The sequence below is a fragment of the Astatotilapia calliptera genome, chromosome 12 (assembly GCF_964374335.1).
Source record: "Astatotilapia calliptera chromosome 12, fAstCal68.1, whole genome shotgun sequence".
Taxonomy (NCBI): domain Eukaryota; kingdom Metazoa; phylum Chordata; class Actinopteri; order Cichliformes; family Cichlidae; genus Astatotilapia; species Astatotilapia calliptera.
Window position 1 is genome coordinate 23,897,944 of NC_137433.1, and position 24,274 is coordinate 23,922,217.

At 46.8% G+C, this 24,274-nt stretch overlaps 1 protein-coding gene across 4 annotated transcripts; it reads left to right on the plus strand.

The window, feature by feature from the left end:
• The first annotated feature begins 914 nt into the window (after positions 1 to 914).
• Positions 915 to 24,151, plus strand: LOC113033910 (kinesin-like protein KIF27). Of its 4 annotated transcripts, none has more exons than XR_013912691.1 (16): positions 915 to 1,404; positions 1,680 to 1,880; positions 2,310 to 3,310; positions 3,928 to 4,071; positions 4,224 to 4,394; positions 4,524 to 4,726; positions 15,889 to 16,010; positions 16,123 to 16,260; positions 16,659 to 16,870; positions 17,355 to 17,417; positions 17,655 to 17,825; positions 17,953 to 18,129; positions 18,229 to 18,456; positions 18,728 to 18,887; positions 22,501 to 22,699; positions 22,784 to 24,151. XR_013912691.1 is itself a non-coding variant. In XM_080309263.1 (16 exons), coding segments are annotated over exons 1-16 (3,414 nt in total). In that variant the 5' UTR covers positions 915 to 1,106; the 3' UTR covers positions 22,502 to 22,622. The 4 variants fall into 4 exon arrangements, 3 of the variants coding, with proteins under 3 accessions (XP_080165389.1, XP_080165387.1, XP_080165388.1); XM_080309263.1 differs by lacking the exon at positions 22,784 to 24,151 and adding an exon at positions 22,106 to 22,204 and having other exon boundaries at positions 18,728 to 18,912; positions 22,501 to 22,622; XM_080309261.1 differs by lacking the exon at positions 18,728 to 18,887.
• The last annotated feature ends 123 nt before the right edge of the window (positions 24,152 to 24,274 follow it).

Below are 24,274 nucleotides of genomic sequence, written 5' to 3' on the forward strand. Positions count from 1 at the left end.
GCAGTCTGCCTGAAAGGTATACTGTATTATTAGGATGACAGCGTGTGGTATAATAGATTTCATGTATTTTCTTCGTGCCAGCTGAGTTTGTTAGATGGGGTGCTCTGCTGTTGTCCAGTAAGTGATGCAGAAGGTGGTCAGGATTACCCATGACCCATCGCACAGTTTGTGCAGTGATCTCCTCTCCACCACAGCTAGAATAGTGTCCAACTTGCAGCCAATCACAGAGCCTGCCGTCCTGATCAGTTTATGCAGTCTGTTGGTGTCACCAACTCCGATGCTGCTCCTCCAGCAGACCACAGTGAGGTAAGCTGCGCTGAGCACAACAAACTGTAGGAAAAGCTCCAACATTTTGCTGCACACATTGAAGGATCTCAGCTTCCTTAGGAAACGAGTGTGCTCGTTCCCCTCTTGTAAACAGCTTCTGTGCACTCCTCCACTTTATCCCAGGACAGACATGGCCTGTTTCACCACACTATACCTTTGAACATGGAAACATTTCTGTTTCAGAATTCTTGTACATCTAAAAGAATACGTATTTATCCAGAATGACCAGACAAAAAAATTAAACTATACACTCATACTAACCACTAAGCAAATGCCTGTGTAAATAAAACTGCTCTATACCTTTGTAAAGTAGAAACTGAAATCTTTCGAATTGGAGAAGACTTGAGTAAGAGCTCAAACCTCTTCGCAAACTTAAAGAAGTCCGGTCGTCTTAAAAATAGAGTTAAATAACAATTGGTTGGTTGTCTCATATGATCGGTTTCGCTGTATGGCAAATGAAAGTCATCATATCTTAAAAAGACCTAACAAATCTATAAATCAAGTAAATCTCAGACTCCTGATGGCGCTGTCGCCTTAACGGCGCCGACTTCCACGAGTACTCTTGAACATCCCACTTCCGGTTTCATAACGGCGGCGGCAGCGGTTTCCCGGGCAACCGAGGACCGACAACAAACGAGATGTCACAAAGTTTAACAAGAGCGCGACAAGCGATTGCCCGAAAAAAAGTGACCAGGTGTTACGGTGAATTTGTGTTTATTGAGTCTTGTTACTATCGAGATAAACAAGTTAAAGAGCTCCATTAAAGACATCAGGACGTCATGAGCGAAGGGTGTGTGCGGGTGGCGGTCCGTATCCGGCCTCTGCTCCCCAAAGAAGTCCTCCACGACCACAGGGTGTGTGTGCGTGTAGTGCCGGGGACCGGACAGGTGATGGTGGGTGAGGACCGACTCTTCACCTTTGACAACGCGTTTGGACCATCAGTCAGCCAGGATGAGGTGTACGAGTCCTGCGTCCAAAGCCTGGTGGAGCGTTTGGTCGACGGTGAAAATGCAACCGTTTTTTGTTACGGGCAGACCGGATCAGGCAAGACGTACACACTGGGCAGAAGGAGCCGAGGTAATGTGAAGTTTAACCAAAAAAATTGGTTAAGCTCCAACACAGAGCTTGACCACTCTGACTGATAAGTGACTGATGAGTTCATGGATTGTAGGAAAAAGGGAACTAAGGGGTTCAGGGGGTTGTTTATTTAATGTGGAAAAACCAACATCTGTGGACTTGAGTCTTTAAACACAGCAGTTTTAGGAGTTTTGTTTGTGCTCTCCAAGGCCCATTAATCATCTGAACTTTCTAACTTCATAACTGTAATTCTCTTTTTCCAAAACCTTCCATAGATGAAGAGGGGGGAATTATTGACCACGCAGCCCAGGATCTGTTCCTATACCTGGCGGAGAAGAGGAAGGAAAGTGATGTTGTGGATGTCACAGTGAAGGTGTCCTACATTGAGGTCTACAGGGAGGAACTAAGAGACCTATTGCAGCTGCAGACCACCCACAAAGAGCTTCGTATCAGGGAAGATGAGAGGGGAAACACGGGTAATCAACTTTTTCTACCTTTACTTCACATATATTTTAATATTCAGAGTGGAAATAAAAAAGTAGAAACCATACACTTTCAGAGATGACAAACAGTATCCTATATTTTTGACCATCCATCTGAGTTTCATCCGACTGATAGACCGATTGTGATGTTATTAACATGTATGTATTTCAGGATAAAAAGTTTGAGAGAGCGCACTGGAGAAATCACAAGTACTGCGAAAGATATTATATACTGTGTAATCATTTACAGTCAGCGACTCTGCGGTGCACCTACTTGTAATAATATGTAATATAGTTTTCAGCACATTTAATGAGTGAATGATAAATGATCCAGTGAGATTAGGCATTTTGTGTGAATGTCTGCCTACAGGGGAAGCAACAGTCTTGTTTCATTGACTAAAAAGTCTCTTTGTGTGATTCCAGTGGTGGTGGGAGCCAATGAGGTTGTTATCACCTCAGCAGAGGAGCTGCTCAACAATGTAGAGATGGGAAATATTTTCCGGCACACCGGCACCACTGGAATGAACGAGCGCTCTAGTCGCTCTCATACCATCCTCACCCTTCAGGTCATGTTATCCTGCCACAACAGCAAGAACTCTTCCTTTAAGTCTGTCCGCTCCTCTAAGCTCTGTCTGGTTGACCTGGCAGGCTTGGAACGTGCTGGAAAAACTGGGAACACCGGGACACAAAAGAAAGAGTCTGCTCATATCAACACAGGCTTGTTTGCGCTGGGCAACGTTATCCGTGCACTTTCAGAGCTAAGTCGAAATCGGCACACTAACAACTCCTGCAGTGCACACGTACCATATCGTGATGCCAAGATAACTCGACTCCTTCGTGACTCATTAGGAGGCAGCGCCCACACGCTAATGGTGGCGTGTGTAAGCCCCTCCGACCACTTTGTAGCTGACACCCTGAGCGTCCTGCAGTTTGCATCCACGGCCCGATCCGTTCAGAACCGTCCAGGAGAAACACCGGATCAAACAGAGGTTAAATCATGCCCTACTACAACCTGGCACCCCAGTGATGCTCGACTAGGGGAGCTGGAGTATGAAGTAGAGACACTGAGAGAGCTGTTGAAAGGGAAGGAGAGAGAGGTGGAAACAGAAAAAGCAAAGACTGGTCAGAGATATGAAGAGGGAAGTGACATCAATGCATACTGTCAGACCGAAGTATCTGAACCAGATAGGACAGCAAGCCGAGAGGAAACGTCACAGTACTGTCTGTTGGCAGAGGAAGCTGCTGCTCTGCTTGAGAATATCTCTGGCCCCTCTCCAAGTCCTTCTTTCAGGGAGCGGCTGGAGGATTGGCAAGAGAGACTCAGAGCTGTCAGTTACTCACCTCCAACTCGTATGGAGTGTTCAAAGGAGGAGGGAGACCATTTTGCTCCATTAAACCTCAGAGAAGAGCTTAAAAAATGCCAGGTAACTATAAAAGACTTTAAAAGGGATGTTGCCATGAAGAGATCGCAAAAACTTTGATTACAAGCAATTGATAAAAGTAACGCAAAAAACCTCAGAGATTTTTATTTGCTTACCTTGAAGCCTAAAAGATGGCTAGTGTCTCCAACATGTGGACATGCCTGTCACATTAAACAACAACAAAGGCATGTAAATGAGCTTGGTGTCTTATATATATTACTGTACCCTCATAGATACCTGTTATTCAGAATAGGAGAAGCGTATTCAGACTGAAAGCATTCAAACTGCTGATGGAATTGCCGTTAAAGAACTGAAGTCTAATATGGATTTTTTTTTTTAAAACCACTGACATATCTAATGTAAACTAAGAATGACTGCATCCCGTTTAGATTTGAGGCTGTAGAAAGAAGTGAAGCCATTGGTATATCATTGGTTATTCCTTTGTTTCCGTTACAAGTTGTCAACATTTCGTCTGGAATATCTTATCCTCTGAGAGCTTTTGATAAGGTGATGTGAACAAATGCAGCATGGCTCAAATGGAACTGTTTACATAAACAAAAGCCAAGCTGTACAATTTTATAGGCTTGCTATCCTATCCAGTTTCTCTTTTGTATGCTTAGGAAGCTCTCCACATAGACGAGCAACTGTTGGAGCAGAAAGATGCAGAACTGAGACGGGTAAAGGAGGAACTCGAGAAACTCCTTCAAGAGAGGAAAACTCACCTTATGTCGTTAGAGGAAGAAAAGCAGCGATTACGTATACAGGTGAGGAGGAGAACACTGCAATAAAGAGCTGCTCTGTGATGCAGAAATCAGTATATTTTATTTACGGGAAAAAAAATTAAAAGATGAATTTAAGGCATGTCTGCTGTGTTATCGTTTGTTCTTTAAATGTGCGCCTCTGTGCAAATGTTTAGACAGAACAACTGGTGAACCAGCAGATAATGATTGATCGCCTTCGTGGCGAACTCATGACCTTTCGGGGGACAGCCTCAGGGGCAACAGTGGAAGTGGGGAGGTCTGAGTACAAGAGACCCCACAGTGTCCCTCTGATCACACACAGCTGCATGTGGAGGCCTCCCAGGAAGGTAGGTAACTGTGGGTAGTGTGTGGGTTAGGTTGGTGTCCATAAGTGTGGGTTTTTTTATTTTTGTTTTTGTTTGGTCTGTTATAATGTTTTTTTTGTGACTTTTATTATCTGTGCCTGTGCCTTCTAGATTCACTCCAGTCCACCAGCCTATACGCTGGAGAGGGTAATGGCAGCTTTTAAGATGCATGGCCAACTCTTGCTGGCTGAAATCAAGGAAAAAGAGGACGTGTACTGCCCGCTCTTAAAACAGCAGGCAGAGAGCAAAGATAGCAGACCAGAGATGGAGGAAGAGGATGAGAATGACACATCTATGCGCAGACCGAGATTTAGGTGAGAGCAGCATTCTTACTTGTGCAAAAATAAGTAGTAAGTTTCAAGTAACTTACACTCCAAATGCTGACTTAACTAATTTAACTACATGTCAATTTTCTCTGTAATTCTGTTACATAAATACAGTGCAATATGCTAAATTTATTGGTTAAATGAAATTTACATAATTGGTATAGAATCCCTAATGATTAATTATTTGAATAAATAAACATTTGATTTTATATATTTAAGCTGCATTTTATTCACAACTATTGCTTTATGTTTATTGAGGCTGAAGAATCTTTTTTAGTGTATTCTGCTAAACAAGCAATCCCAAAAATCTGAGGCATTAAATCATTTATTCATGTCTAAGGCAATTTAAGCTAAATGTGTAGTGCGAGGATGGACTTTGAAGAAGTAAAAAGTTGTTTTCTTCAGATGCTGCTGCATTTATTCCACGCCGCTTTTGCACTTTGCATATCAATTTTGGGAAAAGGGCTGGATAGTGTGTTGTGTGTACTTGAAAATCCAGCGACACGCTGCAATTTTGCTGTCAAGGATGACTGCATATTGTGCTGCTAGGCAGCGACCTGTTCAGACAACAAACCACTCTTCACTTGGTTTGTGCAGCCAAGCAAACGTCTCACAAAGGCAAAAACATCTAATGTCAAGTTTTTCAGTTTCTCTTTTTATTCTTTTAGATTTTTTTCGATTTCTCTGCAGGTTTGAACCGGCAGCTAAAGCAAGTTTTGCACTTTTTAAAGTAACCCTCTTGGTTTGATCATCTTCCTCTGCATTTGTCACATATAATGAAATAAGGAGTCACCATGTGATCCTGAATTGGATGAATGAATCTATTTGCCTCATCAATTGTCAGTGAAGGACATTAAACTGTACGGAAAGTGTTTATTTGAAGAGTGTGAGTGGATTTTAATTGAAGCAAATCTCTATATAACGCTGGGATGTCAAACTCATTTTACATCGAGGGTGTTACAGGCATGGTCCTTTAAGGGTGAAGCCTGATGGGAAATGTATGCGGGTGTGTGTAGCGGAACTGCCTGTCGGGTGTGTGAGGGTGAGCGGAGAAGGAAAAGAAAAGTAACGGTTAACTACAGAAGAGACGAAGAGAAAGTAAATAAAAGGAATATAATAACTCCCTCGGCAGCCAAAGTTGTATCGGCGATGCCCGCTGTGAGTAAACTGTTTCAGCCCACTGTACGCGGTGTTCGTGCCTTGGAGGAGAAATAAAGGTTCGGTAAAGCAGTTTCCTACGCCTCCCTCGATCTTCTTGCTAGCGGAGTTGACCTGTATAGTAAGCTGTTGCCGGCTGCGAGTCAAGTAACTGCCAGAGGTTTCCTTACTACGGTTCGGGGCCGCGGATCTGGCGCGGTAACACTGGGGGCTCTTTTCCGGGATAAAACTCCGCAAAGCGCCGAGAGAGAGGGAGCGAACTTTCTTTTTCTCTTTTCCCTCGGACGACAGAGAAAATGGCGGCTCCGAGAGATGCTGAAGGGGATGGCATGGGAATGTACTTCAGTAAGAGCAGCAACCCATTTTTGCCAGAAACCCCAGAGAGTGGCACAGCTAATGTGGACCGTGCCACTTATGTAAACAATAGAATCCACAGCAGCAACCCCTTCATCACGGACATAGAGTTAACGCCAGCGGCGAGCATAGCAGCAGTCTATACGACGGAGTTTGAGGCTGCATGACATCTCACCCCGCCACCTTCAGCTCACACCAACCCTTTCTTAACACCAATAGCGAAGCAGAATGCAGTGTGCAGTGAGTTTAAGCAGTTGCAGTGCTCAGACTGTGAAGGCCCTGGTAACACTGCATCTACACCGCTCACAGTGGGACAGCATGGCTCGCATGATCACCCACCTCGGATTGTTACATCTCGGCCATGCAGCCAGCCATTCACCGCCATGAACTGTACCTGCAGTGTCCCTAGAAAAACGCCGTTTACTGAGCCAGCGAAGCTACACATTATGCCGGGTATACCCCAACCTGCGCAGTACAGCTATGAAATGCCAGCTCAGGGCTATTTTTCCCCAACAACTCGCATGGCAATACCAGCACCAGATGGGGGGTGTGGGCTTTGCAAGCATGACCAGGGTCACAGTTCAAAACAAGCCATGCCAGGGCCACGCGGCTGTTTTCCTGGTGTAGTGCAAGACGGGGGTTTTGCAGATTGTAGTGCTGATGGACAGACGAGGGGCAAGGAGAAAATTCCCACATTACAACCAGACCATTTCGATGGGTCAGGGTCATGGAAAGACTTTCTCTATCAGTTCGAGACCTGTGCAAAGGCCAACTGCTGGACGGAGAACACCATGGCTGTCCAACTGAGATTCAGCCTGAGGGGCGCAGCTGGAGCCATAATCCACAAAAACCCCAAATCTGCTCGCTGGAGTTACCAGAGGATTGTGGAGGAGGTGGAGGCTGCCTATGGGCCGTGTTCAGAGCATGCAGCAGCCATTGGCATTGAGCTACGGCAGAGAATCCGGAAACCAGGTGAGGCCCTGCACACCCTCAGAGATGATATATACGAGAAGGTTTCCATTGTGTATGCCAACCGCTCCGAGCTGGAGCAGGACTGCATTGCTGTAGAGATCTTCACTAATGCTTTGGCAGATGCTGAAATGGTCCAGAAATTGTTGGAAGAACAACCACGCACCCTGGCAAGAGCCTATGAAATCGCCCACAGGTTGGAGACAACGAAAAGGGCCGCCAGGGCAGTCACACAGCTTATGCAGCCAGGGCCACGAGTCTCTACAGCACAGGGGACCCGAACAGCTGCATTACGGGAGAGTGTTCATATGCTAAGTTATGAACCACCGGAGAGGGCCCAAAGACCTATCCAGCGTGGGCGCCAAAGCTGGAGCACATCTAACAGGTCAAGCAGGAAGGAGGCTGTTTGCCATAACTGCTCCGGCATAGGACATCTACAGAGGAACTGCCCCTCTCCTCGCTCACCTGCCCAAAAGCCTGTAAAAGCTGCTAGAGGCCCAGCCCCTGACCCAGGCACAGTGTTCCACAACGGAGGCCAAGATGTGATGTGTGTCCAGATAGCAATACAGGGACGGGAAATACGGGCCTTGCTGGATTCTGGTGCACGGCGGAATGTGCTGCCCCTCCACTATTTTAACACCATCCCCGCAGAGTCAAGACCTCAGGTGCAGGCATCCATTGCTCAGACTCTACAAGGCATTGGTCCAGAGGGATTGGCCGTTCTGGGCGAGGTCATCCTGCCTGTACAGGTGGGGAGCGGTGTTGAAAATGTAGACTTTCTTTTGGCCGACATGGCTGAAGGCACTGAAGTTATTCTGGGGCACCCTTTCCTGCAACAATCGTGCGCTTGCTTAGACTACGGCTGCCAAGAGATAACCCTGTTTAATGAAAAGATACCATGTTCTGGCGTGGGCCCTCGACCCCAGGTGCTTGTTGTTAGGGTGGCACGCACTACGGTTTTGGAACCAGGCTGCGAGTATGTGGTCCCCGGGTTTTCCAGCTCCCACTGTGCCGCCCATAGAGACATGATGCTAAGCCCTACAAAGGGCTTTGTGGAGAAGCACCAAGTACTGGTAGCTCACGCAGTTGTGCAATCTAGTAAACCCTCTAGCATCCCAATCAGAGTCTTTAACCCTGGGGCCGCAGCTGTCACCTTAAAGCGTGGTGCCGTGGCAGGGGTTCTTCAGCCCGTGCAGGTCCTGGAGGGGTCGGGGGGTCGCCCACCAAGGGTCCTGGCAGCCCTCGAACTTAATGGTACTCCCCCCTGCTTCTGTACCAAGCCATTTGCAGGCCCTTTACGCCGAGAGCAGCCCCGGTTTGACTCACGTTGCCCGCTACGATCTGGCAGGCCTGCTGAGGTCCTACAGTGATGTCTTCTCCACTGGCCCGAATGACCTTGGTCGCACTGGTGTTGTCCAGCATGACATCCTGACCACGCCAGGGCCACCAGTTAAGCACCCGCCGCGCAGGATGGCAGGGGACAAACAAATAGCGGCCGACCAGCAAGTACAGCAGAGCTTGGAGGCTGGGCTAGCTCAACCTAGCAATAGCGGCTGGGCTGCTCCAATTGTGATGGTGAAGAAGAAGGACCAGAGTCCCAGACTATGCGTGGACTATAGACCACTAAATGAGCGAACCCTTGAAGACGCTTATCCCCTGCCACGCATCCAGGACACCCTTGACACGCTTTCTACTGCCAAGTACTTCAGTACACTAGACCTGACTTCAGGGTACTGGCAGGTAGAGATGACCCCCAGAGCCTGAAAAGCAGCTGCATTTTGTACCCGTAAGGGATTGTTCGAGTGGAATGTGATGCCGTTTGGACTGTGCAACGCACCGGCCACATTCCAAAGGCTTATGGACAGAGTCCTGGCTGGGCTGCAGTGGGAGACATGCCTAGTGTACCTAGATGACATCATTGTCCTGGGCCAGGATAGCACCCAGATGCTGGAGCGGCTCGAGCAAGTGTTCATCAGATTGCGTGGAGCCAACCTAAAACTGAAGCCATCTAAATGCTGCCTGTTTCGGGAGCAGGTGGCCTATCTGGGCCATATCATCTCTGCTGGAGGTATTTCCACGGACCCCCAGAAAGTCCAGCAGGTGACGGACTGGCCTGCACCGCGGACCGTCACAGAAGTGCGTCAGTTTGTTGGCTTAGCCTCATACTACCGCCGGTTCGTGGAGGACTTTGCCACAGTGGCTAAACCCCTCCACGAACTCACTAAGAAGTATGCCCGTTTTAACTGGACTGCCGACTGCCAGGGAGCATTCCAGGAATTAAAAAGACGGCTTACGGCAGCCCCTGTCCTGGGTTAACCACTGGACCAGGGTGACTTCTTCCTCGACACTGATGCCAGCAATTGTGGGATTGGAGCGATTCTCTTCCAAGTGCAAGGGGGCGAAGAGCGGGTCTTGGCCTATGGGAGCAGGCGGCTGTCGGCTACCGAACAAAACTATTGTACGACCAGGCGAGAGCTTCTGGCGGTTGTGGCGTTCACTTCCCACTTCAGACAGTACCTGCTGGGTAGGCCGTTCACTGTCCGGACTGACCATAGCAGCCTCCGCTGGCTGACCAGGCTGAGGGAGCCCGAGGGCCAGCTGGCCCGCTGGTTGGAGAAGCTGGCAGAGTATAACTTCCAGGTGCTGCACCGACCTGGGAAAAACCACCAGAATGCGGATGCACTTTCCAGGAGACCCTGCCGCGCTTCATGCCCGTGCACACTCCCAGAGCCCACCATCAACAGCGACCGGTTCGAGCATAAAGGTGTGCAGTGTAACTTAGAGGACTGTGGTACCAGCATGACCCCCCCAGGGCAGCCCCCAGTGGGGGTAGTGGGGCCTGATGGTACCGATGGGAAAAGCCGGGTAGCAGAACCAGAGTGTGCACCCGTAGCAGCAGTGGACTGTTGTTCCAGTAGTAGCCACGACACCTGCCCAAATATCCACCGGGTGGATGAGTCCCATCACACTAGCTTGTTCAGTGGCTGGACCCCAGAACAGCTCTTGGCTAGCCAGAAGAACGATGTGGATATAGGCCCAGTTTGGGAATGGAAGGAAAAAGGGGAAGGTCGGCCCATCTGGGCCGATGTAGCGGCATGCAGCCCCGCAACCAAAGCCTACTGGGCGCAGTGGAAGAGACTGTACCTAAAAGATGGAGTGCTGGTGAGGAAATTCCACTGTACAGAAAGTAATGTGTTTTTCCCCCAAATCCTTCTGCCTCACGCCTATCGTCACTCCGTAATGCAGCAGATGCACGATGGCCCAGTGGGTGGCCACTTTGGGGCAGAAAGGACCCTGGCACGCTTGAAGAATAGGTACTACTGGTACAACATGAAAGATGATGTGACCCTGTGGTGCCGCACTTGCACCAGTTGTGCTGAAAGGGCGCGGCCCCCAAAAACCCCCCAGGCAGCGATGGGCACGGTACGTGTTGGCGCCCCCATGGAGAGGATTGCAGTCGATCTGATGGGACCGTTGAACGAAACAGAAAGGCATAACCGATTCATATTGGTGGTACAAGACTACTTCAGCAAGTGGGTGGAGGCTTATCCAGTCCCCGATGCACAAGCGCCCACGGTGGCAGGAAAGGTTGTTGCGGAGTGGGTATGTAGATATGGAGCCCCACAGTCTCTGCATAGCGACCAGGGCACCAACTTTGAGTCGGCTGTGTTCCAGGGGATGTGTGAACTGTTCGGAATCAAAAAGACACGCACCACGCCCTTTCATCCACAGTCCGATGGCCAGGTAGAGCGTTTTAATGCTACCCTGCAGAAGGCCTTAGCCACCACCGCGGAGCGCTGCCACTGGGACTGGGATATAATGATCCCCTATGCTGTCATGGCTTATCGGGCAACTAAGCACAGTTCCACAGGATTGACCCCAAACATGATGCTTCTGGGCCGAGAGATAACCGAGCCTATTGACCTGGTCGCGGGTCTGCCGGCCGACGACACCCCCAACTGCACTACACCACAGTATGTGGTGCAACTCAGGGAAAGGCTGGAGCTTTCCCACCAACTGGCACGGGAGGCTCTCGGGAAATCTGTTGAGCGCGCTAAGAAACAGTACGATAAGAATATCTGCCAAGTTCAGTATCCAGTCGGCGCTGCAGTGTGGCATCTGATCAAAGGGACCAAGAGAGTGCGGCACAAGGTTCGCAAGTTTCTGCCTTCCTATGAGGGCCCCTACTTCGTAGTGGGCCTGTTGGATGATTTAGTCTACTGCATTAAAAAGGGGCCCCGAGCAAAGGCTAAAGTGGTTCATCACGACAGACTCAAGCCTTATCACTCAAGAACGCCGCTGGACAACAGCTGGGTCTTCCAAGACTCCGACCAGGCAGCACCCACCGAGGTGCCTCCTCCAGCGCTCGATGAAAGCGATTCTGACATTGATTTCGGCCCCTTCGACTTGTGGGAGACCCCAGCTGGGGCAGATCAACCAGATACTGGTGCTTCCCTGAGAGCTGGCTCTCCGCCACCCGCTCAAGGAGATGGTAGTGGGTTGCCAGCCAGCCCTGTTCAGCCTTACGTGGATGGGGCTGAAGGACCAGAACAGCACCCTTCCTTCAGGTCCACACCCCGTTCCAGACCACAGCGTGTGCGGCGGGCGCCGGACATGTTTGGTGACTGGGTCAGTCACTAGGCTAGTATGTCCTAACTGAGTCGGGGTGTAGGCGGATCGCTGCCCTGCTCAGTAGTTCAAAAAAAAAAAAAAAAAAAAAAATTGTTCATGTTACATATGTTAAGTGATATGACTGTTGTAAATTGAGTTGTTACAGGGGGCTATTCTTACGTGTACTGTTGGGCTTGTTTGTCTTGCTGTTTCCTGGCAACATGGCTGTCGACGGGCTGCAAGTTATTGTTTGAACTGTTTATACTAATGAGGTAAAGCTGGATATAGGGGTAAACGTTCAGCTGTAGTGCCTTAATGTCTTTCTTTATGAATACTGTCTATGTGAAGGGCGGGATATGGACATTGACTTGCACCCTCCTCAAAGTGAACCCTGTACATCCTATGTTTTCTTGTGCTTAAAATATGGACAGTTGTCTACTTCAAGATTGTTCCATCCTAAGGATCGCCATTTTTGGACTGGGGGCACGAATGCTGTATGTTTCCTTGTTAATGGGGGGTTCATGTGCTGGAATGATGTTAAGGGTTTAATTATCATCCAGAGTGGGGGTAGTGTTACAGGCATGGTCCTTTAAGGGTGAAGCCTGATGGGAAATGTATGCGGGTGTGTGTAGCGGAACTGCCTGTCGGGTGTGTGAGGGTGAGCGGAGAAGGAAAAGAAAAGTAACGGTTAACTACAGAAGAGACGAAGAGAAAGTAAATAAAAGGAATATAATAACTCCCTCGGCAGCCAAAGTTGTATCGGCGATGCCCGCTGTGAGTAAACTGTTTCAGCCCACTGTACGCGGTGTTCGTGCCTTGGAGGAGAAATAAAGGTTCGGTAAAGCAGTTTCCTACGCCTCCCTCGATCTTCTTGCTAGCGGAGTTGACCTGTATAGTAAGCTGTTGCCGGCTGCGAGTCAAGTAACTGCCAGAGGTTTCCTTACTACGGTTCGGGGCCGCGGATCTGGCGCGGTAACAAGGGCCACATCCAGACCCACTTTCATCTTAAGTGGGTCTGGATGAGTGAAGCTTTCTGTGTAAAGCTATTTAATGACATATTTAATACCTGAGATATCTTAAATAGCATGTCTCTGTTTTTCTACATGAAAAAATGTGTAAAATAGAGAAAAGGTTCTGGTAGATCACTATGAGGTGCCGTATGGGACATTATTACTGAAACGCTCTCACAAACACTACTGAAATTTTATCTCTGAAGGAAAAAGTGGCTACATAGATGTCTACTCAACAACCTGCTAGTAGCCTAAGTGTAGCAGCTGCATTAGTTAACAATATATTAGCCTCAGCATAAGTCAAAATTTAGAATAGAAGGAGACAGGCATTATCCTGGTTAATTTTTTTTGGCATATTTGCTTTTTGTCTTTTATAGCAAAGAAAAAAATATCTTAAAATCATTAATAAAACATGGGAGAGAAGGCTTAGCGTTCCTCCATTTAGCACAATGGATATATTTACTCAAAAGTATGATGATGTCAATAATGTCTGAGACACCCAATGCTCGATGATCCGATTTATCGATGATAAATAATTTCCCCCAGGGATCAATAAAGTATTCTGATTCTGATTCTGATTCTGATCCATATAAAAAAAATGATATGATGTAATTCAAATGGTGGCACATCATTAATTTTTAGGGAAATCCAATTTTTTAAGTCACACCAAAAGATTGTGTGATAGGGCATAGAAAAAAAAAGATGTTCTAGGGTTTCATTTTCATCAGTACAAAAAGAACACTGATCCACCTCAAAGCCAAATCTCTTTTTTAGAAATTCTGCCACAGGATTAATTTTGTTCATTACTTTAAAGCGTGTTTCTTTAACTTTAGGTAGAATAGGCCATTTCATAAATTTCGAGTATGCTTTATCCAGTGTATCTGAAATAACTATATTAGAACCATGCCATGTAACCATTCTGTCGTAACTATGAAATATTTTGTCTTTAAAGAAACTACTAATAAATTTATTATTGCATTTTCATCAAACAGCTGACATTGTCCTAGCAATAAATTTGGGAGCACTGATGAGAAATTATTGTATATCATAAAGTTTTTAATCAAATGAAGCAGAGGCAGTGGGGCCAGTTCACAAAATTTGTTATATTCTCTTTGAGAACAATTTAGACAATATTTTTCTGAACAGTCTGTGTAACTTAGAATGACACCGTTATCATCCAACAAATCTGTTATGAATATAATCTTTTTGTTTAAACCAGACGCTCTTGAAAATTTATTTTTGATTAAGTGTTATTACCCTATTATTCCATAAGGTTGAATTATGGGGAGAAGTTGTGGGTAAATATCATTTTCCAAAAATGCAAAGTCTGTTTGGGAAAGTTCGATATCTTGCTTGGGATTTTATTTACCTCAAAATCACATTTCAAAATGAAGTCTAATCCTCCTATTTTATTAAACAAGGATCGGAACTACATAGAGTCTGGCTGTGACAGACAAGATTTTAACCATTTAATTCTAATGGTGCCAACCATTAGATTAATAGTGGTTAATAGTGTTAACAGTTGAGTTGCCAATATAAAAAGCTTAGGGGAAACAGGACATACTTGCCGAATTCTGTGTTGCAACTTGAATCCATTCCTGGATTCAAAGAAGCTAATATATTCTTAAGTAATGCGGCTGCTTCACTTAGGCTACTAGCACAGCCGTCCCCAATCCCCAGGTCCTGGACCAGTACCGGTCTGTGAGTCGTTTGGTACTGGGTCGCAAGAGTTGAGGCTCGAGTTTGAAATTTATGGTTTTCAGGGTATTTATTGTTTGTTTTTTTTATATCATTTATATTGTTAACTCGGTTTCCCATGTGTTATGAATAAATCTTCTTTTTTTTCTCTTTTTTTTTGGTACCGGTACTGATTTTATTTTATTGTATTTATCCATGACACCTTAAAGGCCGGTCCGTGAAAATATTGTCGAACATAAATGGTACGTGGTGCAAAAAAGGTTGGAGACCGCTGTACTTGCAGGTTGCTGAGTAGACATCCTTGTAGTGTTTTGGAATTTACCACTTTTTCCATTAGTTTCCTTGTCAGGAAACAACTTCCTGTTCAGCGGAAATGCCTCTCGTTTCAGTGGAGTGTGTGAGACCGTTTCAGTGGAGTGTGTGAGACCGTTTCAGTGGAGTGTGTGAGTGCGTTTCAGTAGTGTGTGTGTGAGAGCGTTTTAGTGGAGTGTGTGAGTGCGTTTCAGTAGTGTGTGTGAGAACGTTTTAGTGGAGTGTGTGTGAGTGCGTTTCAGTAGTGTGTGTGTGAGACCGTTTCAGTAGTGTGTGTGTGAGACCGTTTCAGTAGTGTGTGTGTGAGACCGTTTCAGTGGAGTGTGTGAGTGCGTTTCAGTAGTGTGTGTGAGAGAGCGTTTTAGTGGAGTGTGTGAGTGCGTTTCAGTAGTGTGTGTGTGAGACCGTTTCAGTAGTGTGTGTGTGAGACCGTTTCAGTAGTGTGTGTGTGAGACCGTTTCAGTGGAGTGTGTGAGTGCGTTTCAGTGGAGTGTGTGTGTGAGACCGTTTCAGTGGAGTGTGTGAGTGCGTTTCAGTAGTGTGTGTGTGAGAGCGTTTCAGTGGAGTGTGTGAGAGTGTTTCACTAGTGTGTGTGTGAGATAAAATTTCAATAGTGTTTGTGTGTGAGAGCGTTTCACTAGTGTGTGCGTGAGAGCGTTTCACTACTGTGTGTGTGAGAGCGTTTCACTACTGTGTGTGAGAGATAAAATTTCAATAGTGTGTGTGTGAGAGAGCGTTTCACTAGTGTGTGTGTGTGAGAGCATTTCAGTAATAATGTCCCTTACAGCACCTCATAGATGACTGTCCTGATTGATGGTCTGGCCCCCAGACCATATGTTTGACACCTCTGATATATGGTATTATAACATATGTATTGTAAATACTCATAATTTTCCCTCTGTGTGTAATATAGGCCTGATTGGTGTTTTGGAAATGTTTCAGGTGTTTGATTTACTAAGTCAAGCTTTGATTCAGAAAACTCAGTATAAAGTTAATGTCAAACGATGTCCGTGGACTAATAGAATGACATTTCTGCAGGCGTTTTTTAAACCAAACATGGACCAATCAGCAGAAAAAATCAGCTCTGAAAGAGAAAAACGCAGAAGAAAATCACACATGTGGTGGAAAACCAGGACTACAGCAGCCTCAGAGAGCCACAGGTACACTTTACATGCACTCTGGTTTGCACTTGTCTGTAGGCTTATCCTTTTTTATAGTGATGGCTTTCTGCCTTAGAACCTTTCTATGACATTCTCAGCTATTCTTTTCTAGCCATCAAGGAAAACCAGCTCAAGCAAAGATCTACGAGGAAAGCAAGAATAAGAGCAAGCGCTACTGAGAGAAGGATCCGAGATCTGTCAATCAACATGCGCATGAAGGAGGAGCTCATCAAAGAGCTTGAGCAAACTGGTGTGTTTAGATAATGTCATACTTTGTATTCTGCTCTCTGCTAAGTGAGGAACTATTGAAGCCTCTGGATTTATTGGTGTATCGAAGGCAGTATGAAAAGCTTTATAACCAGAATGTCCTGCAGCTTCCAGAAGCATCATTAGAAATTCAAAGATGACAATGACAAGAAGATTGTAATGATTAACTTACTATACACAAGCTTATCCACGACCTGCCTACACTGATCATCTCAGAGTCATGTTTTCAAGTAATGATAGTATATTTCTCTAATGCTCAGGCTGATTCTTGTCTACCCTAGATTAATTTGGCTTTTGAACTGAAAACCTGACAAATTTATTCATGTTATCTATTATTTTAAACAGTACATGCATCTCTAAGTGTGTGCTTTTGTGTGGTAGACAAGGAAACTCAGTCTTTGGAAACACGTGACAGGCAAACTGAGGACGGCAGAAAAGCCGGCGTTTTTGCAAGACTTTCCCTGCAGAGACGGGAGTTGCGAGTGGAGATGTATCACAGCCTGCAGCACATGAGAGCGCAGAGAGCACAGCTTCAGAGCAGCCTGAGAGAGACCAGTGAGAATAACAAAGAAGTCCAACAAAATGAAAATGAGGTTAGCTGTACAGATTATTTTAAACAACAATAAAAAAAAAAAAGAGATGAACTTATTAAAATTGTTTTTGTGTGAGCATTTTGCCTTGTTGGTCCAAATACATGATGGGGCAAAATGAGCAATACCAAGGAAAAATAGTTAATAATTAGAAAAAAAATCAACTTTAAAAAGAAACAATAGAGTTTTTTCACAGTTTTACAAAATGGTAAAAACATCCATACGCCTAACTTTTTCTCACTTTCATATTTATCTTTGCTTAACGAAAGTTTAAATATGAGTCAGCTTTATAATCTTCACATAAAAGCAGTTTGACCTTTATCTTATAAAACCTTAATGTATTTAAACTAATCAGAAAATGGAGGAATAATATAATAATGTGATCACCTGAAAACTGTTTTATCATTAAGAGAAATATCAGATTTGAACAATATATGACAAATAAGGGGGGGGGGGTTTGTTTGTTTGTTTTTGTTTGTTTTTACAGGAGCAAAGTGCTGGAGTTTCAACTGTATATAAACTGTATAAGTTAGAGGACACAAATGAACAGGTAAAACATTGTTCTTGTTCCCCTGAAATAGTCATTTGGACAGTGCGTTTAGTTTAGTTTAGTTTAGTTTAGTTTAGTTTAGTTTAGTTTAGTTTAGGAAACTTCAGGTATTAAACTTCTTACAGTGTTTTAGGGTCTACCTTTGTCGTGTCTTCATCAATCTCCTTTTTTGTCCCTTGTGCCCCTTCCTTTCCTCTTTTCCTTCCTTCTTCTCCCTCCCTCACCTTCTCACTGTAGCTGTGTTGCAGTAGTTGGCTGGAGGAGGAAGAGGAGCATGTTCTTCAGAAGAGAGCAGAGCTGAATGAGCTGGAGGAGGAGCTGAAGAGGAGAAAGGAGGTTCTTATTCACAGGGAGGCGTGTGTGCGACAGAAAAGCAAATTAGAGACCAAGAAGCTGTGCTCCAGTCAGGTCAGACTGTGTTTGCTATGGTTTAATTTAAATACTATCACAAGTCACTTTATTAATTACAGTAAAAGATTAGGTGGACACATATAAATGGTAGAATTAGGAGGTTTATTATCAATTTGTTTTTCAGGCTCTGAGTCAGGACCTGCTGCACGTGTCGATGCAGTTGGAGTCGCTGGAGAAGCAGCTACAGAGGAGGAAGGCAGGAGTTACCATGAAGGAACTGGAGAAAGAGAGAGACTTGCTTAAAGAGAGAAGAGACGCTCTGGACGCCCAGCTGAATGACAACCAAGTGCTCACTGTGGAGGTCAGAACAAAGGGAGTGTTGTGTGTATGGTGTAAATTTGACCACGATGTATTTCTGGTACATGTTTAGGTGAAGTGATGTGTGTGTGTCGTCATGTAGGAGACGCATTCCCTTCTCCAGGTGGAAGAAGCTATCGAAGCTCTGGATGCAGCACTTGAGTTTAAAAACCGCTCGATCCAGGACAAACAGAAGAAGCTGTCGGCCACAAACTTTTCTTTGCATCAGTCACAAAACGCTGAACCCGCCCAACTCTGTTATGTCACCAGAAAACTTATGGGCCTGTCGCTGCCTGAGGCACTGGAGCTGCTTGTGAAATATTTCAACAAGGTAACGTAAAATACTTGCATACATATGTATATACGGAATATTCTGCTTTACATATAATCCATATACATTCTCCTTTCTAGTTCTATATCTTGTTCCGTCTTCAAATCCTCTATTAATTCTCTTCCTTTTCTTTCCCATCATCTCAGAGTTTGATAAAAACTTGTTAATTTACCTGTAAAAAGTGATTTTATGGTGCTCATACGGAATCTGAAAGCTCTCTTTTTCTCCTTCTGTTTCATCCATCCATCCATCTTCATCCGCTTTATCCAAGGCCGGGTCACGGGGTCAGCAGCCTAAGCAGAGAGGCCCAGACCTCCCTCTCCCCAGCCACCTCCTCCAGCTTATCCGGGGGAACTCCAAGGCGTTCCCAGGCCAGCCGAGAGATATAATCTCTCCAGCGTGTCCTGGGTCTGCCCCGGGGCCTCCTCCCGGTGGGACATGCCCGGAACACCTCACCCAGGAGGCGCCCAGGAGACATCCTTGTCAGATGCCCGAACCACCTCAGCTGGCTCCTTTCGATGTGGAGCAGCAGCGGCTCTACTCTGAGCCCCTCCCGGATGGCCGAACTTCTCACCCTATCTCTAAGGGAGAGGCCAGCCACCCTTCGGAGGAAGCTCATTTCTGCTGCTTGTATCCGAGATCTCGTTCTTTCGGTCACTACCCACAGCTCGTGGCCATAGGTGACGGTAGGGATGTAGATCGACCGGTAAATTGAGAGCTTCGCTTTTACACTCAGCTCCCTCTTCACCACGACGGACCGGTGCAGCGTCCGCATTACTGCAGCTGCAGCCCCAATCCGTCTGTCGATCTCCGGCTCCCTTCTCCCATCACTCGCGAACAAGACCCCGAGATACTTGAACTCCTCCACTTGGGGCAGGAACTCATCCCCGACCCAGAGTGGGCACTCCACCCTTTTCGGGCTGAGAACCATGGCCTCAGATTTGGAGGTGCTGATCCTCATTCCCGCTGCTTCACACTCGGCTGCGAACTGTTCCAGTGCGAGCTGGAGGCCCCCACCCGATGAAGCCAACAGAACCACATCATCCGCAAAAAGCAGAGATGAAATTCTGAGGCCACCAAAGTGAAAGCCCTCCGCCACTTGGCTGTGCCTAGAAATCTTGTCCATAAAAATTATGAACAGAACCGGTGACAAAGGGCAGCCCTGGCGGAGCCCATCACCCACCCAGCCCATCACCCGACTTATTGCCGGCAATGCGAACCAAGCTCTTGCAACGGTTGTATAGGGATCGAATGGCCCGTAGCAATGGGCCAGACACCCCATACTCCCGCAACACCTCCCACAGGACACCCCGAGGGACACGGTCGAATGCCTTCTCCAAGTCCACAAAACACATGAACAGTAGACTGGTTGGGCAAACTCCCATGCACCCTCAAGTATCCTCGAGAGGACAAAGAGCTGGTCCAGTGTTCCGCGACCAGGACGAAAACCGCATTGTTCCTCCTGTATCCGAGGTTCGACTAGCGGACGAACTCTCCTTTCCAGCACCCTGGCATAGACTTTCCCAGGGAGGCTGAGGAGTGTGACCCCCCCTGTAGTTGGAACACACTCTCCAGTCTCCCTTCTTAAAGATGGGGACCACCACCCCGGTCTGCCAGTCCAGGGGTACTGCCCCTGATCTCCACGCAACATTGTAGAGGCGTGTCAACCAGGACAGCCCTACAACGTCCAGAGCCTTCAGGAATTCGGGGCGGACCTCATCAACACCAGGGGCTTTGCCACCAAGGAGTTGTTTAACTGCCTCAGTGACCTCGTCCCCAGAAATTGGTGGGTCATTCCCCTCATCCCCAGACTCTGCTTCCTCCTCGGAAGACGTGTCAGTGGGATTAAGGAGGTCCTCGAAGTATTCCTTCCACCGCCTGACAATTTTCTCAGTCGACGTCAGCAGCGCTCCGCCAGCACTATACACAGTGCAGGTAGAGCACCGCTTTCCCCTCCTGAGACGCCTGACGGTTTGCCAGAATCTCTTCGAGGCAGTCCGAAAGTCTTTTTCCATGGCCTCTCCGAACTCCTCCCACACCCGAGTTTTTGCTTCAGCCACTGCCCGAGCCGCATTCCGCTTGGCCTGTCGATACCTGTCGGCTGCCTCCAGAGTCCCACAGGCTAACCAAGCCCGATAGGACTCCTTCTTCAGCCTGGTGGCTCCCTTCACCTCTGGTGTCCACCATTTGGTTCGGGGATTACCACCACGGCAGGCACCAACCACCTTGCGGCCGCAGCTCAATGCAGCAGCTTCGGCAATGGAGACGCTGAACATGGTCCATTCGGACTCAATGTTCCCAGTCTCCCTCGGAATGCTGTTGAAGCTCTGCCGGAGGTGTGCGTTGAAGATCTCGCGGACTAGGGTCTCTGCTAGACGTTCCCAGCACACCCTCACTATGCGTTTAGGTGCACCGGGTCTGTCCAGCATCCTCCCCCGCCACCTGATCCAACTCACCACCAGGTGGTGATCAGTTGACAGCTCAGCCCCTCTCTTTACCCGAGTGTCCAGAACATATGGTCACAGGTCTGCTGATACGATTACAAAATCGATCATTGACCTACGGCCTAGAGCGTCCTGGTGCCACGTGCACTTATGGACACTCTTATGTTCGAACAAGGTGTTCGTTATGGCCAAACTGTGATTAGCACAGAAGTCCAATAACAAAGCACCGCTCGGGTTCAGCTCAGGGAGGCCGTTCCTCCCAATCACGCCCCTCCAGGTCTCGTTGTCGTTACCCACGTGAGCATTGAAGTCTCCCAGGAGGACAACAGAGTCTCCAGGTGGAGCACCTTCCAGCACACCCCCCCCCCCCACTCTGAACTGCCACTCGGCGCATAAGCGCAGATGACAGTCAGGACCCGTTCCCCGACCCTAAGGTGCAGGGAACAAACCCTCTCATCCACTGGGAAAAACCCCAACGTGAATCGCTACCTTATCGTGGTGGAGGGGTTTGTGTGTCCCAGGGATCCCAGAGGCTATGTTGTCTGGGGGCTTTTGCCCCCTGGTAGGGTCTCCCATGGCAAATTGGTCCTGGGTGAGGCACCAGACAAAGAGCGATTCAGAAGACCCTTATGAAGAGAACATCGAGGGAACAGTTTACCCTGCCCGAGATAGGGTTACCGGGGCCCCGCCCTGGAGCTAGGCCCGGGGAGGGTGCCCGAGGGCGAGCGTCTGGTGGCCGGGCCTTAGTCCATGGGGCCCGGCCGGGCACAGCCCGAAGAGGAGACATGGGCCCATCCTCCCACAGGCCCACCACCCGCAGGAGGCACCATAGGGGTCGGGTGCATTGTGTGCCGGGTGGCGGCCAGGAGCAGAGGCCCTGGCGGACTGACCCCCGGCTGCCAAGACTGGCAATAGGGACATGGAATGTCACCTCTCTGGTGGGGAAGGAGCCTGAGTTAGTGCGTGAGGTTGAGAGGTACCGGCTAGATATAGTCAGGCTCACCTCTACGCATTGCTTGGGCTCTGGAACCAGTCTCCTGGAGAGGGGCTGGACTCTGTCTCAGTCTTTTTGTTTCAGTCCATCATTTTTATGTTTCACATTATCTCCTTCTCTATCTTCAACCCATCTTCAATCCATCTTTCTCCACCTCCCCCTGCAGTTGGACCATATCTGCTGAGAAATACAGCTGCAGGATTTCCTTTTTTCTAATAAGTTTACTCACCTCTTTTTCTCTTCACATGTGGTTCAGTGGTGTACCACTATTGCACCACTACTGCCCACTTCTGCCAAGTGCTTTCTCATAGTAGGTTGTGTGATTGTTGCCGTTTTCCCTCTGACATTGTTGTGTATTGTAGCGTAGTGTCCCTAAAATATAAAGAGATCAAAAGGAGGCAATTAGGGTGGTTCGAGTGTCTGACTAGGATGCCTCCTGCGTGCCTCTAAGGTAAGGTGTTTTTGGGCATGTCCTACTGGGAGGAGGGCAGATCCAGGACATGCTGGAGAAATTACATCTCTCACCTTGCTTGGGAATGCACTGGAGAGAGAAGTTTGGAAGCTTGCTGCCCCTGCACTTTATCAGAAAGTTTATTATCCTTTTAGGTTGTTTGTCTTCGAGAGACAGAGCGCCATCTACATTTGCACTGTGAAGAGCTGGAACTTCAGGCAGAAGAGCAAAAGATGTTGTTGAGAGAGATGGAGGCTGCTATGCAGCGTCTGGCCTTGGATACAGATCGCAGGCTCACCCAGCAACACAGAGATCACCAGTACAACATCCAGCTGCTGCTGCAGAAACTTAAAGGTGAGGAAATTTGTGGAGCCTGGATTTGAACTTGAATTTGTTTTATGACACTTGGTTTCACAGTATGTCTGCATATGTGTTCAGAGGGTGCTCCAGGAGAGGCAGAACAGGCAACACAAGACAGACTGCAGCATCTGGAGAAAGAGCTTTACTTCTACAAAAGCACCAGCCGGCAGCTCAAAAAGAAACTCAGAGTGATCTTCAGCGATTCATTGCAGCCTAATGATCAGCCTTCTTGCTCACAGGAGCACAAACCTATGCAAAAGATGCAGATTTCTTCAAATGAAGCCCAAACTCATCCTGAGGAGGTTCAAACACGGACGCATATTGTAACAACATACCAAAAAATAAATGCAGAGAAAATGGACAAAAAGATACACAATGATTTCTGTATGAACAGAAATGAAAACCAAACCAAGTGCCCTTCTTCTTCTTCTAACTGCCAAACCCTCAAAAAGACAAAAATGCCAGAATACACCCAAATGCTCACACCGTCCCTGGGGAGGAGAGTAGGAGATGAGTCTAGGGAAGGTTTGGAGATGACACCAGTCCGTTTGTGTCGCAGGGATCTGAAGCAAATCACTCCAGCTGACCTGCAGCTCTCTGGTTCTACCACTGGGAGGCGACCGTCTGCTGTGGGTATGAGCACTGAGTCAATCCTGGAGGACTCTATAGAAGTCCTCAGAAACACTGACAGGTGATGTATTTATGTAGATGTCAGGAACAGTAGTAGATACCAGGAAGTAAACAAAGCTGTTTGATGTTGTAAGGCACTCAGTGCAATGACTTAATGGGGTTTTAGAGTTCAGGGCAGAAGAACTTAAATTTCTTGTAACAATAATTATTTTTGTTTTGCTTTTTTCCCCCTGTTTTATTTCACCTTTCTACAACAGCACCATCATAAAAAATAAGAACTGCAAACTGTTGACCTGGAGAGATGATGCAGTAAAATCTCATTACTCTTTGCTCAGTCCTTTTATTTGTCTTCCAGTATGGTTAGAAATTTTTATCCTACACGTTTTTGTTCTTCCCACATATTTTTTGGGGCGGTTCTAAACCTTTCAAGTTTTCAAATGTCTTAAATCATAAATGTGCCATAAATATGTTGGCTCTTTTCTTGTATTTCTATATATCATCTTATACTTATCATTATCCATATCCACTACATTGATGCAAAGTCAGTCAGCAAGCTGGAACATTCTCATAAAACGTAGACAGTTTTCATTAATTAGTTAAAGCAATTTTGTTTATGGAGCACTATCTTTAATCCTTCATTGTGAATGCTTAAGGTTTAATATGCTGCACTGTTGCAGGATTATAAAGCTTTTTGATGACAACTTTGTGTGGACTTTATGTATGTAGTTTTATGTTGATTGCTGTGTAAATTATTATTATTTTTATATTGGTTTACTCTTTTCACAATCTAATTTATTAAACACACTAAAATGCTCACCTCACTGTATTGTCTTGATTATCTGGGCTTATTCAAACCTAATTTTGGTGTGAGGGTGCTGTGATCTTTCTCTTCTTGTACATTTTATACACTAGTAATTAAAAAAAACTTGCAAATGCGGT